We start from the raw sequence: 16,489 nt of genomic DNA, 5'->3' as shown, positions 1-16,489 counted from the left end.
TTTATGCTTCCCCTAGGGTGGGAAACCAGAGCTAGTACCCCTTCCAAAGTACACGACCTATCATATTGTAAACAAGCAAATGTACAAAAGGGATATAAAGAAAGGCAAAAAACAGTTTCTGCCCTCAAGGAGTTCATATTCCAATGGAGAAGACAATATGTGAATAAACAAGCATATACAAAGGGCTTGCTCAATTCATTTTAGACTTTAGCATTCCTGTCATTCCTACAAGAATGTTCTAATCTTTTGAAATCATCCTAGTTACCTTCTTTCCATTTTTCATACATTTATTTTTAAAATCTGACCTGGATAATGAGCTTCCTATGCAGGCATATTGGTTCCTTAAAAAATAATGAACCTCCATTTTTCTTCACTGGATTCATTTATGTTTATGTAGTCAGAACCTTATTACAAAACATTCTATACCCAAATTATACGATACTCATATTTTAAAATAATTTCTATCCTAAATAATAATAATCACCATCCTAAAGAATACTTTGCACTCATCCTTTACAGGACAGAATAATTTTCAATAAGCAGATGCTTTAAGAAGCTTAAAAGGTTCATTCACCAATCAGAATTTAATGAAAATATATCTGATAACAAGGAGAAGTAATTAAAAATCCCTGGGTTGTCCTAAAACATGAAAGATTCACTGGCCAGAAACAACATGTGAAGTAAAGGGTTTTTTTGTACTTTTCTGCCCTGAACTCAACCCCAATCACTTACTTGTATATCTCTCAAGTTTGGGATGAACAATATTAACAGTAGCAAACTTTTTGGCCTCTTCAGCTGCCTTGGCAGACCAAGCTCCAGTCACTACATAATCTGCACACCTTCCTTCTTTGAGTCCAATCAAGTTTAAGGGTACAGCACTAAACTGGCCAGATCCACCTCCTTGCACAAAAATCACCTTGTAGTTGTCAGGAATATTTCTGTGTCAAAGCAGAGGTAATAAAATTTAATACAAAGCAACATCAGGTAAGGGATTATTATTGAGTTACTTATAAAGTGTTTATGTGTGATGCATGTAATAAAAAGGACACTGAACTGGGATTTGAGAGAATAAACTCTACTTTCTGTGACATTAAATAGCTGTGAGACACTAAGCTCCTTCTCCTCTGTTTCTTCCTCTATAAAAATGAGGAAGCTAAGAGAGTATTTCTAAGGTCCCATTCTCCTTTATCACATTAAATAGAATAAAAAAATCTGCATAGTAAAATTACCTTCCATGTGATTAATTTGGTTATATTCTCAATTTCATCAGGTATTCCTTGCATACATATGTGTGTGTGTGTGTGTGTGTGTGTGTGTGTGTGTGTGTGTGTGTATATATCAAGCAAATTTCCCTGTATTCACTAGAGAAACAAGGGGTTTCAGTATACTACATAAAATATTACAACATTCCTCTTTATCTTGGCAGGTTAAAAATATGCCAGAAAATCAATGACTGTATGTATACATATTATTATCTTTCTTCAAACAATCTACTGAAGGACAAAAAATCTCCATGGCATCAGAAATCTTCAAAACACCAGAAACAGTGAAAGACTTTTATAAGTGAAACTATTAATTATTCTATATAATTCATAAAATATAAGGCCCTATTTGAAAATAAACAAAATATTGTTCAACCTCAGCTCTCTCAAATGAAAAACAGCTCTGGAGAATCCTCATAAGGTTAAGAACAGGGAAAAGAAGTCACTAAGTATGTGTAGTGCATTAAATAATAACAATTAAGTGTTTAAAAATAAAACTTACAGCAATTCTCGCGCCAGATTCTCTGTTGTTTTTACAATTTTAGCAAAATCAGGTGATCTATGGCTCATTTCTGTGGAAAGTAGAAAAAATCAGAAGAAATTTTGATAAATACATACAAATGAAAGATTCCAGCTATAATGCATCTTTAATTATGGAAAAATTAGATTGTGCCTAATTGGATTCAAGTTTAACAATTTTCCAAACCTGAAAAGTCTCAAAAAATAGAGGAATCTTACCAAGAACACTAATTCCAAGTCCTTTGTAGTTTAATAACTCTTTCTGTGCTTCTAGCAATACCTGTAGGAAAAATGGAAAATTTCTTCATAAGGGCATCTGTATGTATACATCTCTAAATCAAGTAACAGACTCAAAGACCCACATGTAGAAGACATACAAAATATTAACATATCTGGTTTAAATAAAGAAGCATTTAGCTCAGAAGGGATTGTGTCTAAATAGTATGTAAGTGGTGGAGAACCCTTATCTATATCATTTGCTGATTTCTACTTTTGCAACTCACCCAAAAGTTAAAATTTTAATTTTCAGATGAGATTAATGTTACCTTTTTCTTAAGGCATGAATTCACTTAAGATATAAATTATCACTATCCCTCAATCTCTCAATGTGGCTGAGAGTACACCAGGACTGGAGTCAAGAGGACTCCATCTTCCTGAAATCAAATCTGGCCTCACACACTTAGTAGCAGTTTGACTCCGAGCAATCACTTAACTTTCTTTGCCTCAGTTTCCTCTCTGTAACATGAGCTGGAGAAGGAAATGGCAAACCATTTCAATATATTAGCAATGAAAACTCCAATTGGGATCACTAAAGGTCAGACATCACTGAAAAACTGTAAAGCCGGAGAAATTGAGGCAAGACAGAGATTAGAGAATTCTTAATATCTTGTTTGAAAGGGAGAGATTGCATCCCCCCTTCCCCCCGGCCTGATGTCCAAAGCAGCCAGCACCTAACGTGTGCTTCCAAGGAAGTATATACACACACATGTGGCTCAGCTACAGGGGTAGACTGAGGCAGGGACGGAGTCAGAGCACTGAAACCAGGAAGGGACGATCAATCCGGTTCTGAAAGGGTGGGGGAGGCACTGGACATTCTGATAAGATGGGACCAAGAAGAACAATGACAGGATGGGGGGGGGGGGATAGGACCATAAATTCTAACAAACTGGGAGTTAAGGAGGTGTCCAGTTTAGAACCAGAAGTCGAGACTCCCCCTTATCTTGAGTTTACACATTGACAATTTATAACCTTAGAGTAAGTAGCCCTGAGTTATATCAGTCTTAATGAACTGGAGTGGATGGAGGGTTAGGGTTAGGGGATTGAGGCAGAACAATTAAGGAAACTGAGGCAGGACCAATTAGGGAAACTGAGTCAGGGCAATAAAAGGGAACTGTGGCACAACAAAACAACTGAACATGGACAATGACTTTAAATGAGCATACTGAAATTTTAACAATCTGTTCTAGCCTGAGTTGGCTCCAGGATACTCTTGGATAAACCAAGCTTGTCTTAATATCCAGAAGCTAACCCTTCCCACTTTATCCTGACTATCCTTTTTAAAGTTTAATTGTTTTTTTTTCTGATTATACATGTATATAAACTTTTTAAATACACATTTTTAATGAATCATGTTGAAAGAGGAGAAAAATCAGAAAAAGGAAAAACAGACTAAAAAAAACAACAATAAAAAGTGAACAGCATGTGAACTATCCTTTCAATTTACAGGATTTAGAACCAGAAAGAAGCTTGGAGATCATTCTTTAAAACTTTCCTAAAGAAAGTGAACAGGACTTCCGGCCAAGATGGCGGCGTGGAGGCAGACAGCTGCTTGAGCTCCTCGTTTTCTCTCAGAACTTACTTCATGACAAGCCTCTGACTTAATGCTTGACCCAGAAAGAAATCCACAGATCATCACCAAGAGAAGACATCCTTGAAAGTCGCCAGAAAAGGTCTGTGTTTGTTCGGGGGAGGGTCAATCAGACTGGGCGCAGACTGAGGGCAGGCAGCCAGAGCAAGACAGGCAGCTCACACAGCTCAGACCGGAGGGGGAGGGGTACGATCTCTGCCATTTCTGTGAAAGGGCTTTTGCCCCAGTGTGGATGCTCCGTCTTGGCAGCAAGCCAGGAGTGGTGGAGAGGGTGTAAACACCGGAGGTGAAGATTAAAACCCCAGAAAGCCAGCGTCTCTCAGAGCCCGGCCACCCCCAACCCCCACCTGGACTGACTCGGTGCGTTCTCAGAGCCTCAGAGCGCAGACTCAGTACAGTCATTGCTGTTCTGTTAGTGGCTCTCTGCTGCCCTACCCCCAGTCTGTAGAGGAAGCCCATTAATACCATCCAGCCCCATCCCCCGCAAAACAGACCAATTGTTTCTCTTGTCAGTTTGTTTTCTTTGATTCCTACTCTGACAAAATGAACAAAAAATTCAAAAGGGCTCTAACCATTGACAGCTTCTGTGTGGAGAGGGAGCAGACTTCAAATGCTGAGGAGACTAGGAACAGACTGTCCCCAGATGTATCCCCTGGGAGGGATATAAGCTGCTCCTCAATACAAAAGAACCTCATAGAGGAAATCAAAAAGGCTCTCACAAGAGAGCTGGAAGAGACATGGGAAAAGGAAAGGGAAGCTTGGCAAGAGAGCCTGGAGAAGTCATCCCATGCATTCAAAGACAGAGTGGATAAAGAAATCAAATCATTGAGAAACAAGATTAGTGAGCTGGAAAGGTAAACAACTCCAAGGAAAACAGGATTAGTGAGCTGGAAAAGGTAAACAACTCCAAGGAAAACAGGATTAGAGAGCTGGAAAAAGAAATCAGCTCTCTAAAAAATAAAATGGATAAAATGGAAAAAAATTCCATAGAAGATAAAAACTCAATTGGACAATTACAAAGAGATATAAAAAAAGTGAGTGAAGAAAATACATCATTGAAAATGAGACTGGAACAAGTGGAAATGAATGACTCAAGGAGAAACCAAGAGGGAGTCAAGCAAAACCAGAGAAATGAAACAATTGAAAAGACTGTCAAGTACCTTACCAGAAAGACAACAGACCTGGAAAACAGATCCAGGAGAGACAATTTGAGAATAATCGGACTCCCTGAAAAATGGGAGGAAAAAAAGAGCTTGGACACCATTTTCGAGGAAATTATCAAAGAGAACTGCCCAGACATTCTGGAAACAGAGGGTAAAATAGACATTGAGAAAATTCATCAATCACCTACTGAAAGGGACCCTAAAATCAAAACGCCAAGAAATATAGTGGCCAAGTTCAAGAACCATCAGACAAAGGAAAAGATATTGGAAGCTGCTAGAAAAAAACAATTCAGATATGGAGGATCCACAATAAGGATAACACAGGATCTAGCAGCGTCCACATTAAAAGAACGCAGGGCCTGGAACATGATATTCCGAAAGGCTAAGGAACTTGGTATGCAGCCAAGAATAACTTACCCAGCAAGAATGAGCATCGTTTTCCAGGGAAGAAGATGGACATTTAACGAAATAAATGAATTCCATCTATTTTTGATGAAAAAACCAGACCTACATAAAAGGTTTGATCTTCAAATACAGAACTCAAGAGACTTCTAAAAAAGGTAAAAAGAAATCTTGAGAACTATACTTCTGTCAAAAAAATATGTAAAGAACATATGTACAATTTGTCTTAGAAACTAGAGGTGGAAAGGAGATTATATCATAAAAAAGTGTAAAGTGGTGGTACTACATCTCATGAAGAGGCAAAGGTAACCTATTATATCTGAGAGAAAGAAAGGAGGGAGATGAACATAGCGTGTATCAATAGACATATTCGATTTATGGTGAAACTTCTTCCACTTCATTGAAAAGTGAAAGGGAAGGAGTAAGCTAAGGGGAAGGGAATACAGAAATTTCGAGGAAAAGGGGTAAAATAAGGGGAGGATCTTTAAGGTGGGGGAGGGATCCTAAAAAGGGAGGGCTGTGAAAAGCAAGTGGTGTTTACCAGTTTAATACTGGATAGGAGGGTAAGAGGGAAGGAAAGGGGAAAAGCATAAGCAGGGGTTAATAGGATGGCAAGCAATATAGAATTAGTCCTTCTAACCATAAATGTGAATGGGGCAAACTGCCTCATAAAGAGGAAGCAGTTAGCAGACTGGATTAAAAGTCAGAATCCTACTATATGTTGTTTACAGGAAACACACCTGAAACAGGGTGAGACATTCAAACTAAAAGTAAAAGGGTGGAGCAGAATCTATTATGCTTCAGGCAAAACCAAAAAAGCAGGAGTAGCCATCCTCATCTCAGATCAAGCAAAAACAAATATTGATCTAATTAAAAGAGATAAGGAAGGGCATTATAAAGGGAAGCATCAATAGTGAAGCAGTATCAATATTAAACATGTATGCACCAAGTGGTGCAGCATCTAAATTCTTAAAAGAGAAATTAAGAGAGCTGCAAGAGGAAATAGATAGCAAAACTATAATAGCGGGAGATCTCAACCTTGCACTATCAGAATTAGATAAATCAAACCACAAAATAAATAAGAAAGAAGTCAAAGAGGTAAATAGAATACTAGAAAAGTTTAATATGATAGATCTTTGGCGAAAGCTAAATGGAGACAGAAAGGAATATACTTTCTTCTCAGCAGTTCATGGAACCTATACAAAAATTGATCATATACTAGGGCATAAAAACCTCAAAATCAAATGCAGTAAGGCAGAAATAGTAAATGCATCCTTTTCGGACCATAATGCAATCAAAATAACATTTAATAAAAAGCCAGGGGAAAATAGACCAAAAAATAATTGGAAACTAAATAATCTTATACTAAAGAATGATTGGGTAAAACAGCAAACCATAGACATAATTAATAACTTCACCCAAGAAAATGACAATAATGAGACATCATACCAAAATGTGTGGGATACAGCCAAAGCAGTAATTAGGGGAAGTTTTATATCTCTACAGGCCTACTTGCATAAAAGAGAGAAAGAGAGGGCCAACGAATTGGGTTTACAACTAAAATTGCTAGAAAAGGAACAAATTAAAAACCCCCAGACGAACACAAAACTTGAAATTCAAAAAATAAAAGGTGAGATTAATAAAATTGAAAGTAAAAAAACTATTGAATTAATTAATAAAACTAAGAGTTGGTTCTATGAAAAAACCAACAAAATAGACAAACCCTTAGTAAACCTGATTAAAAAAAGGAAAGAGAAAAAGCAAATTGATAGTCTTGAAAATGAAAAGGGTGAACTCACCACTAATGAAGAGGAAATTAGAATAATTAGGAGCTACTTTGCTCAACTTTATGCCGATAAATTCGATAACTTAAATGAAATGGAAGAATACCTTCAAAAATATAGCTTGCCCAGATTAACAGAGGAAGAAGTAAGTAGTCTAAATAGTCCCATCTCAGAAAAAGAAATAGACCAAGCTATTAGCCAACTTCCTAAGAAAAAGTCCCCAGGACCAGATGGATTTACAGGTGAATTCTACCAAACATTTAAAGAACAACTAACTCCAATGCTATGTAAACTATTTGAAAAAATAGGGATTGAAGGAGTCCTACCAAATTCCTTCTATGACACAGACATGGTACTGATACCTAAACCAGGTAGATCGAAAACTGAGAAAGAAAACTATAGACCAATTTCCTTAATGAATATTGATGCTAAAATCTTAAATAAGATATTAGCAAATAGACTTCAGAAAATCATCCCCAGGATAATACACTACGACCAAGTGGGATTTATACCAGGAATGCAGGGCTGGTTTAATATTAGGAAAACTATTAGTATAATTGACCATATTAATAATCAAATTAATAAAAACCATATGATCATCTCAATAGATGCAGAAAAGGCATTTGATAAAATCCAACATCCATTCCTACTAAAAACGCTTGAGAGTATAGGAATAAATGGACTATTCCTTAAAATAATAAGGAGCATATATTTAAAACCTTCAGTAAACATCATATGTAATGCTGATAAACTAGAACCTTTCCCTGTAAGATCAGGAGTGAAACAAGGTTGCCCACTATCACCATTACTATTCAATATAGTACTAGAAACGCTAGCCTTGGCAATAAGAGCCGAGAAAGAGATCCAAGGAATTAGAGTAGGAAATGAAGAAATCAAATTGTCACTTGACATGATGGTATACTTAGAGAACCCCAAAGACTCTGCTAAAAAGCTATTAGAAATAATTCAGAATTTTAGCAAAGTCGCAGGATACAAAATAAATCCACATAAATCCTCAGGATTTTTATACATTACCAACACAATCCAACAGCAAGAGATACAAAGAGAAATTCCATTCAAAATAACAGTCGATAGTATCAAATATTTGGGAATATATCTACCAAAGGAGAGTCAGGAATTATATGAGCAAAATTACAAAACACTTGCCACAAAAATAAAGTCAGATTTAAATAATTGGAAAGACATTCAATGTTCTTGGATAGGCCGAGCGAATATAATAAAGATGACAATACTCCCCAAACTAATCTATTTATTTAGTGCTATACCAATCAGACTCCCAAGAAACTATTTTAATGACCTAGAAAAAATAACAACAAAATTCATATGGAAGAATAAAAGGTCGAGAATTGCAAGGGAACTAATGAAAAAAAAGTCAGAGGAAGGTGGTCTAAGTGTACCTGATTTAAAGCTATATTATAAAGCAACAGTCACCAAAACCATTTGGTATTGGCTAAGATATAGACTAGTTGATCAGTGGCATAGGTTAGGTTCACAGGACAAGATAGTGAATAAAAATAGCAATCTAATCTTTGACAAACCCAAAGATCCCAAATTTTGGGATAAGAATTCATTATTTGACAAAAACTGCTGGGAAAACTGGAAATTAGTATGGCAAAAACTAGACCTGGACCCACATTTAACACCACATACTAAGATTAGATCAAAATGGGTCCAAGATTTAGGCATAAAGAACGAAATCATAAATAAATTGGAGGAACATGGGATGGTTTACCTCTCAGACTTGTGGAGGAGGAAGGAGTTTGTGTCCAAGGGAGAACTAGAGACCATTATTGATCACAAAATAGAACATTTTGATTACACCAAATTAAAAAGTTTCTGCACAAACAAAACTAATGCAAACAAGATTAGAAGGGAAGTAACAAATTGGGAAAACATTTTTACAGTTAAAGGTTATGATAAAGGCCTCATCTCCAAAATATACAGAGAATTGACTTTAATTTATAAGAAATCAAGCCATTCTCCAATTGATAAATGGTCAAAGGATATGAACAGACAATTTTCAGATGATGAAATTAAAACTATTTCCACTCATATGAAAGAGTGTTCCAAATCACTATTGATCAGAGAAATGCAAATTAAGACAACTCTGAGGTATCATTACACACCTGTCAGATTGGCTAAGATGACAGGAACAAATAACGATGAATGTTGGAGGGGCTATGGGAAAACTGGGACACTGATGCATTGTTGGTGGAGTTGTGAAAGAATCCAACCATTCTGGAGAGCAATCTGGAATTATGCCCAAAAAGTTATCAAAATGTGCATACCCTTTGACCTACTACTACTGGGCTTATACCCCAAGGAACTACTAGAGAAGGGAAATTCGGTTCTACACACATATATTGTATCTAAATTATACTGTAATATATTTAACATATATAAGACTGCTTGCCATCTGGGGGAGGGGGTTGGGGGAGGAAGGGAAAAAATCTGAATAGAAGTAAGTGCAAGGGATAATGTTGTAAAAAATTACCCATGCATATGTACTGTCAAAAAATGTTATAATTATTATAATAATTATTATAATAATTCCTGAGGCACTAAAAAAAGAAAGTGAACAATTTCGGTTAAACTAAAAGAGATTTAACACTTTATTTTATACATTGTAGGGAAGGGTACTCTTTAAGGCAAACAGAACTACTAAATACTAAATACTAGAACTACATTCCAAAAATACTGATAGACAGGTAAACTTGGAGCAAAAAAGTCCCCTGTTCAGCAAAAAAATCTTCCCTAATCACTTACATGCAGTATCTGCCTCCTGTACTTTGGAGTTCACCAGAGTTCATTTGCCACATAACATGATCTGATGATACAGGGAACAAAGACATGGGCTGGTGGTAAAAGTGCTGACCACACTAAACTATCATGGGGGCATGGTGGCCAAAGGCAGACTAGCTCTGATTTCTGCTTATACAATTCACCCTGAAGTTGACATTTTAATTCTCATATGACATTGATGCTATATTTTTCTTAAGACATGAATTCACTACTCTGGGAGATGACTATGAACCACTACACCGAATTCCCAATTCCTCTATTTTTGTCACCTGTATTTTGGATTTCTTTCACAGGCTAAATGTACACTATTTCAAAGTCTAATTCTCTTTGTACAGCAAAATAACTGTTTGGACATGTATACATATATTGTATTTAATTATTATACTTTAACACATTAATTAATTATACTTTAACACATGTAACATGTATTGGTCAATCTGCCATCTGGGGGGGGGGGAGGAGGAGGGGAAAAGTTGGAACAAAAGGTTTGGCAATTGTCAACGTTGTAAAATTACCTATGCATATTTCTTGTAAATAAAAAGCTATAATAAAAAAAAGACATGAATTCACTTAGCTATAAGCTATGGTTTTATTGGATTGTTTTTTTGTTTTTTGTTTTTTTAACAAACTGACACCAATACTTAAAAAAAAAACAAAAAAACTCATAGACATTTGTTGATAGGTCTTTTTGTAGAGGTAAGAACAGTAAAGTAAGTGGATGCCCATCAGTTGGGGAATAACTGAATAAGTAATGGTATATGAGTGTTATGGAATATTATCATTCTATAAAAAACTTACATGAAGTGATGCTAAATGAAATGAGTATAATCAAGAGAACATTGTACACAACAAGATTACGTGATCAACTCTGATGGATGTAACTCTTTTCAACAATGAGGTGATTTAGGCCAATTCCAATAGTTTTGTGATGGAGAGAACCAGAAAGAGAACTTTGGGAACTGAATGTGGATTATAACATGGTCTTTTCCTCTTTTTTTGTTGTTTACTTGCTTTTTCCCCCTCATTTTTTTTTAACTTTTTGAGTTGATTTTTCTTGTGCAGCATGATAAATGCGGAAATATAAACATATTTAGAAGAACTGTACATGTTTAACCTATATAAGATTACTTGCTGTCTACCGGACAGAGGGAGGAAGAAAAATTTGGAGGGTGAATGTTGAAAACTATATTTGCATGTATCTTGAAAATAAAAAGCTATTTAAAAAAAAAAAACCTAAAGCAACCCAAGTTTTATTCACTGGGATATAATGATAGACTTCCCATTCTAAAATGGGAAAGTAATCCACAATTTTCCCAGAACAAAAGTTAAAAACTAATCATCCAATCAACTATAATGTGGTTTCTGTGTCTGTTTAAAAAAAAAAAAAAAAGTGGCTGAATTTGATTTGGGCAAGTGACAGCTTTGAGCATTTACTGAGTGACTTTGCCCAAGTTGTATGCTCTGCCTGAAATCTGGAGTTTACTCATTTGTATAAAAAGGCAATTGTACAAAGTGAGCTCCCATCATTTCTAGCACTTGATTACTTGATACACTGGAAAGAAGAGAAAGACAGATAGGTTCAAATTCCTGTGTAGTCTTGGACACCTAATATGTAAAAAAGATGGGAACTGAACTCTGAGGTCTTCTAACTCTGAATCAGAGTATTTGACCCAAAAAACTAATTTATTTTGATATCTGAGACCAATTAAAAATTATCACGGTAACCCTGATACATTTTAAAGATGTAAATAGTAGAGTAAGTAGAGACAGGATGGTCAGAGTCAAGCTATTCAATGTCAAGTGATTTGGTCACTTAATTAATGTCACTAGTAAGTTTCCCTGAATTAAGTGTCTTGCTCCTCTAACTTCATTTACATTAGGGAAAGGAGTTTCCATACCAAGAGTTCCCCATGTAGGTAAAATCATAGATCTAGAGGGAAAAAAAGACCAGAACAAAAAAGCCAACTGCAGCAAAGTGACTAGAAGCAATACTTAGAATTTATCTTCATAAAGAGTGCAAAATGCACATAAGCACAGAGAACTCCCCTTACAGGTTTAACTTCTTTCTGTGGGAACTCAACCGAATAACTTCAAATAAAAACATTTACTCAGACAACATGGTGAGAAGAGCAGGGGTTCAAGTTCCAAATTTGCTACTATTTGCCCTTGTAACTTTTATCTCTCTAAGCCTCAGTTTTCTCATCTGCAATGTAAGTGGACTGGACATTGTGAGGTCTAAGGTCTACTCTAGCCCTCATCACTGTAATCCCTCTGACTCACCAGGTCAAGGAGGCACACACCACTCTAATACTCAGCACCTTAAGTATCTGAGGAAGGAAGTTATTAATTTCTGAAATTCAGCATTTTTCTTGCTTCCTCACGGGATGAGGGTGACCCCTGGACTGTTGAAACAGCTATGCCGATAGAACAGATATTCTGATAGGCCCTACCAGGCTGGGAAGTATTCCAGTATAGCCCCAAACCCTATCTGAGGCTACAGACCAGAACCACATAAGAATGAATTTTTCAGATATAAGCAAGCTCTCACACCATCCACTAATTTATAGGGTAAAGAAAATCTGTGGAAATCACATTTAAATCACAAATCTTTGAATCTGTGCTCATAGCTCTAACTCTATGCTCCTATGTGCAGCTAAGCCCTTTTTCTTATATAAGGTTACAATTCTGGTAATAATTATACAAGTAAAATATTAAGTTTGTTATACAAATAATGCCCTGGAACGAAGTCATGTCCCACTCAACAAAAATGTTGCAAAAACTTCGACATAAAAATTAATAAGTACATGAGTCTGGCAGAGCCACTGAAGGTACTGTAAAAACTAAGGACAAAGTAAAGCCTGTTATCTTAGCCACCGGGAGGGTTTATCATTCACTAGCGGGACGTCATCCTCGGAGGAACCGCTCTGCGTCAAATTCTCTGGTCTTTCAAAATTGAGGACACTACAAAGCTAGGGTCTCACCTGTCATAGTTTTAAATCTTGTGGCTCAAAGGGGAGGAATGCTTCATAGCCAGGGCCTCAAGCTTAGACTGAACAATGAAAAGAACTATCAATGATCAACTATTGGACATGAGTTAATATACTGAAACACTGCAAAAGAATTAGCTGTTTTCTTCTTCAACACAAAAGAACTCATGCATTTGCTAAAATGTCGTTTTAAATTCTATTATTCCTTCCTTTTTTGTGTCCTAGTTTTTATGCTTTTTTTTTTAGTATGAACTTGGAGAACAGTTACATAGGCTAGGATGGGTGGGCGCAGCTGCGTTTCATGTTCCAAGTGATGAAGACATCACAGACCCTCTGGGGCAGGGGTTCTCAAACACAGGCAGCCGATGACGGCCCGCCGGGTTATGGCAAATGGGCCGAGGGGCGGAGACCGAGTGTGAGCGTCTGTTTTTACTGTAGTCCGGCCCTCCAACGTCCCAGGAACAGTGAAAAAGTCTGAAGACCACTGCGAGCGTTTGAAAATAAGGCACTTAGTTTTTTAGATGGACGCAGCAAAGGCTGGTCTGCACCTCCAAGAGGTTAAGAGTTTTTGTCCCAACAACAGACTCAGCACCTGGCTAGGTTCCAATTGTAATAATATTGGGACTCGTTAGTGCGCACCAGAAATTGCCCATCAGAGACCGTTTGTTCTTTTTTTCTTTCTTCTTTTTTTTTTTGGGGGGGGGGTGAGGGGTGGGGGTAGGTAGGGAGAGAACCAGTGATTTCCACAACTTAATGGGGGAAGCACTCTCACTAATGCTGCTAAAACAACTCTGGTTTCTCAGAGCTGCCCAGCCAGTCTGCCGTAGTCTAATCTTTCAAACTTCGGGGCCCATCTCCGCTCCTCCGGTTTAAATCATAATAAAAATCTATCAAGAGCAGCGGCTTGTCTTCAGGGCCTTTACCTGAAGAACTACAAGCAGTTTTCTTAACAGCCCGGGCAGTGGGGTTCAGAAGGTAAAGGGAACCCAAGTGTGACCCCCCCTCCAGACCACGAGAACACCCGTCCCTCCCGGCGTGGGGCAGTCTCACGGAGAGAGAGATTTGCCTTTGGAAATCTTCGATCAAACAAATTGCGGACCCTTTAAATTACATCCAAACAAAGCGCGGCGGAATTGTCCCACGCGCACACGGTAGGAAGTCGCTCCGAGATTCGCAACAATTGTAACAGGTACCGTTTGCACGTGGCTTCCCCTCTCCGAGCTGCGGCTGCAAACTCTGCACAGCGCCAGGCATGTCAGCACTAATAAGTGCTCAAAACCGACTAGCCCGGGACGGGAAAGAGGAGAAGCGGACGCTCAGTAGTCCCGATCGTGCGCCGCCCTTAGCAGCACTACACCGAGCCTCCCTTGTCACTCGCACGCGGCCCCGCACTGGCGCACCTCTCGGGTCCTCCCCCCTTCTCTCCTCAGCCACCATCCGTACCGCGCCACCCCACCCCCCAAGTTCACACAGGCAGGCGAACGAAGCTTGAAGGCCATCCTAAATCAGCCTGGGGGGGGCGAAGTTTGGGGGCGGGGGATGGGGGCGGGAGAGGAGGGGGCTGCAGACAACTCGACCAGACGCTGAATGCGCGCCCGGCCGGGCGGGGAGCCCGGGCAGCGGGTTAAGCAGCGGCCGCGAGGCGGTTCTGCAACATCGCTCCAGCTGCTACGGCGCCGATCGGGAATTGGCAATGGCCTTGACCTGCCAGCCTAGCTCTCCTATGCATTTCGAGCTCCTCTGAGCAAGGGCTCCGTGGGATAAAGGGGGGCATAGGGGCAACGTGGCGGGAAGCTCCGCTTTAGAGACTCCCGACTGCAAATGAAGATGCCAGCGAAGCTTAAAGCTGCCCTCCCCGGTCCTTCCTCCCATGCAAGAGCGCCTGACACTTACGGAACGGGGCAGCTTGGCGGGGCCCGGGCCAAAGTTGACCACCTGGCTCGGGGTGTCCATGGTGCTGAGCGCAGCGGCAACTGCAAGCACGAGAGTCAGGGAGCAGCAAGAGAAAGCGCGCCGCACGAGGATGTGGGCACCGAGTTCCTCACTGTCTGCTGCGAGTGCCCAGTCCGCGCCCCTCGAGCTTAGCGCTCAGCCCCGGCGGCCCTCCTTTTTCATTGGCTCCTCTCATCCACAGCCTCCCGAGGATTGGTGGGATCCGAGGCGGCTCGCCGTTTCATTGGCTAAGGAGACACGAGCTGACAGCGTGATCGCTTTCATCGCCTCCGCTCCCTCGGTTAAGTTTCCAGTGTCTTTTCTGTGCAAGGCTGGCTAGAGATTGCACCATCAGACCATGGTTAGGGGCGGTCCTGTTCTCGTTCTCCCGTCTTAAGCTCCCAGACTGTTTCTTTGTGCCAAAGAACCGAGAGAAACAGACTGCTGCAAACTAATCCCTGGTTGTTGTTGTTTAATGTGTTCTGGGGGTTGGGGAGTTATAAACTTGTGTTTGTCAATAAGTCGCTCTGCAAGGCGCATTTATTAAGCGCTGGTTAAACGTCATTCTCTTTGCTAAATGCTGGGGGAAAGGCAAAAACAGTTCTTTCCCCCGATAAGTTTACATGTTGATGAGGGAACTCCCCTGCATTCACAGGATCTTTGGCAGCGATCTGTACCCATAGTTAGATAACACAACTAACTTTATTAAGCTCTTACTTACCTTGGAGCTATGTCTGTATTCTTTTTTTTTAAAGAAATTCGGCACCTTTTTGAATTTAGGGGAAGGAGTAATAGAGCCTCTATTGCTTCGATTCAACCCTCAACTCTTGGAAAAATTGGGGGCGGGGCGGAATGGAAGGGCTATGGATGAAGGACAACACAACCTAAAAGAAACACTTGTCTTCTGGAAGGTGCTCCGTTTGCAATTAATAAAAAGAAAAGTAATTCTAAAATTCTTGCTTTGAAGCCCAGGAAGTAAACTCGTTTTAATTTCACTGTAATTTTTTTAGATACTTATTTATTATTGACTTTTTCTTTATTATTATTATTATCATCATTAAAACTTTTATTTTCAGAATATATGCACTGATTATTTTTCAACATTGATCCTTGCACAGCTTAGTATTCCAAATTTTCCCCTCCTTCCCCCCACCCTCTCCCCTAGATGGCAAGTAATCCAATATGTTATACATGTTAATATGTTAAATCCAATATGTGTAAACATATTTGTAAAATTATCTTGCTGCACAAGAAAGATCAGATCAAAAAGGAAAGAAAATGAATAAGAAAACAAAATGCAAATGAAGAACCACAAAAAGGGTGAGAATGTTATATTATGATCCATACTCAGTTCCTGCAGTCCTCTCTGTGGTGTAGATGGCTCTCTCCATCACAAGATCATTGGACCTGGTCTGAATCATCTCATTGTTGAAGAGAGTCACATCTATCAGAACTGATCATCATATAGTCTTATTGTTGCTGTGTACAACGATCTCCTGGTCCTGCTCATTTCACTCAGCATCAGTTCATGTAAGTCTCTCCAGGCGTCTCTGAAATCTTCCTGCTGGTCATTTCTTATAGAACAATAATATTCCATAACATTCATGTACCATAATTTACCCAACCATTCTCCAACTGATGGGCATCCACTCAATTTCCAGTTTCTAGCCACTATGAAAAGGGCTGCCACAAACATTTTTGCACATACAGGTCCCTTTCCCTTCTTTAAGATCTCTTTGGAATATAAGCC

The 16,489-nt window shown here is 39.0% G+C and overlaps 1 protein-coding gene across 1 annotated transcript in view; it reads right to left on the bottom strand.

The window, feature by feature from the left end:
* The window catches only part of PSAT1 (phosphoserine aminotransferase 1), a 49,398-nt gene extending 34,491 nt beyond the window's left edge, over nucleotides 1-14,907 (bottom strand). The window contains exons 1-4 of the mRNA XM_074280112.1: nucleotides 14,701-14,907; nucleotides 2,001-2,061; nucleotides 1,765-1,834; nucleotides 733-938 (exon numbers count right to left, since the gene is read on the bottom strand). Coding sequence (XP_074136213.1) covers nucleotides 733-938; nucleotides 1,765-1,834; nucleotides 2,001-2,061; nucleotides 14,701-14,760 — 397 coding nt within the window. The 5' untranslated portion in view covers nucleotides 14,761-14,907. The remainder of the gene's footprint in view (nucleotides 1-732; nucleotides 939-1,764; nucleotides 1,835-2,000; nucleotides 2,062-14,700) is intronic.
* Nucleotides 14,908-16,489: the final 1,582 nt, after the last annotated feature.

This window comes from Sminthopsis crassicaudata, chromosome 1 (assembly GCF_048593235.1).
Source record: "Sminthopsis crassicaudata isolate SCR6 chromosome 1, ASM4859323v1, whole genome shotgun sequence".
In the NCBI taxonomy this organism is placed as follows: domain Eukaryota; kingdom Metazoa; phylum Chordata; class Mammalia; order Dasyuromorphia; family Dasyuridae; genus Sminthopsis; species Sminthopsis crassicaudata.
Note: the sequence above shows the minus strand (reverse complement) of the source record. Positions and strands in the feature narration are given on the sequence as shown.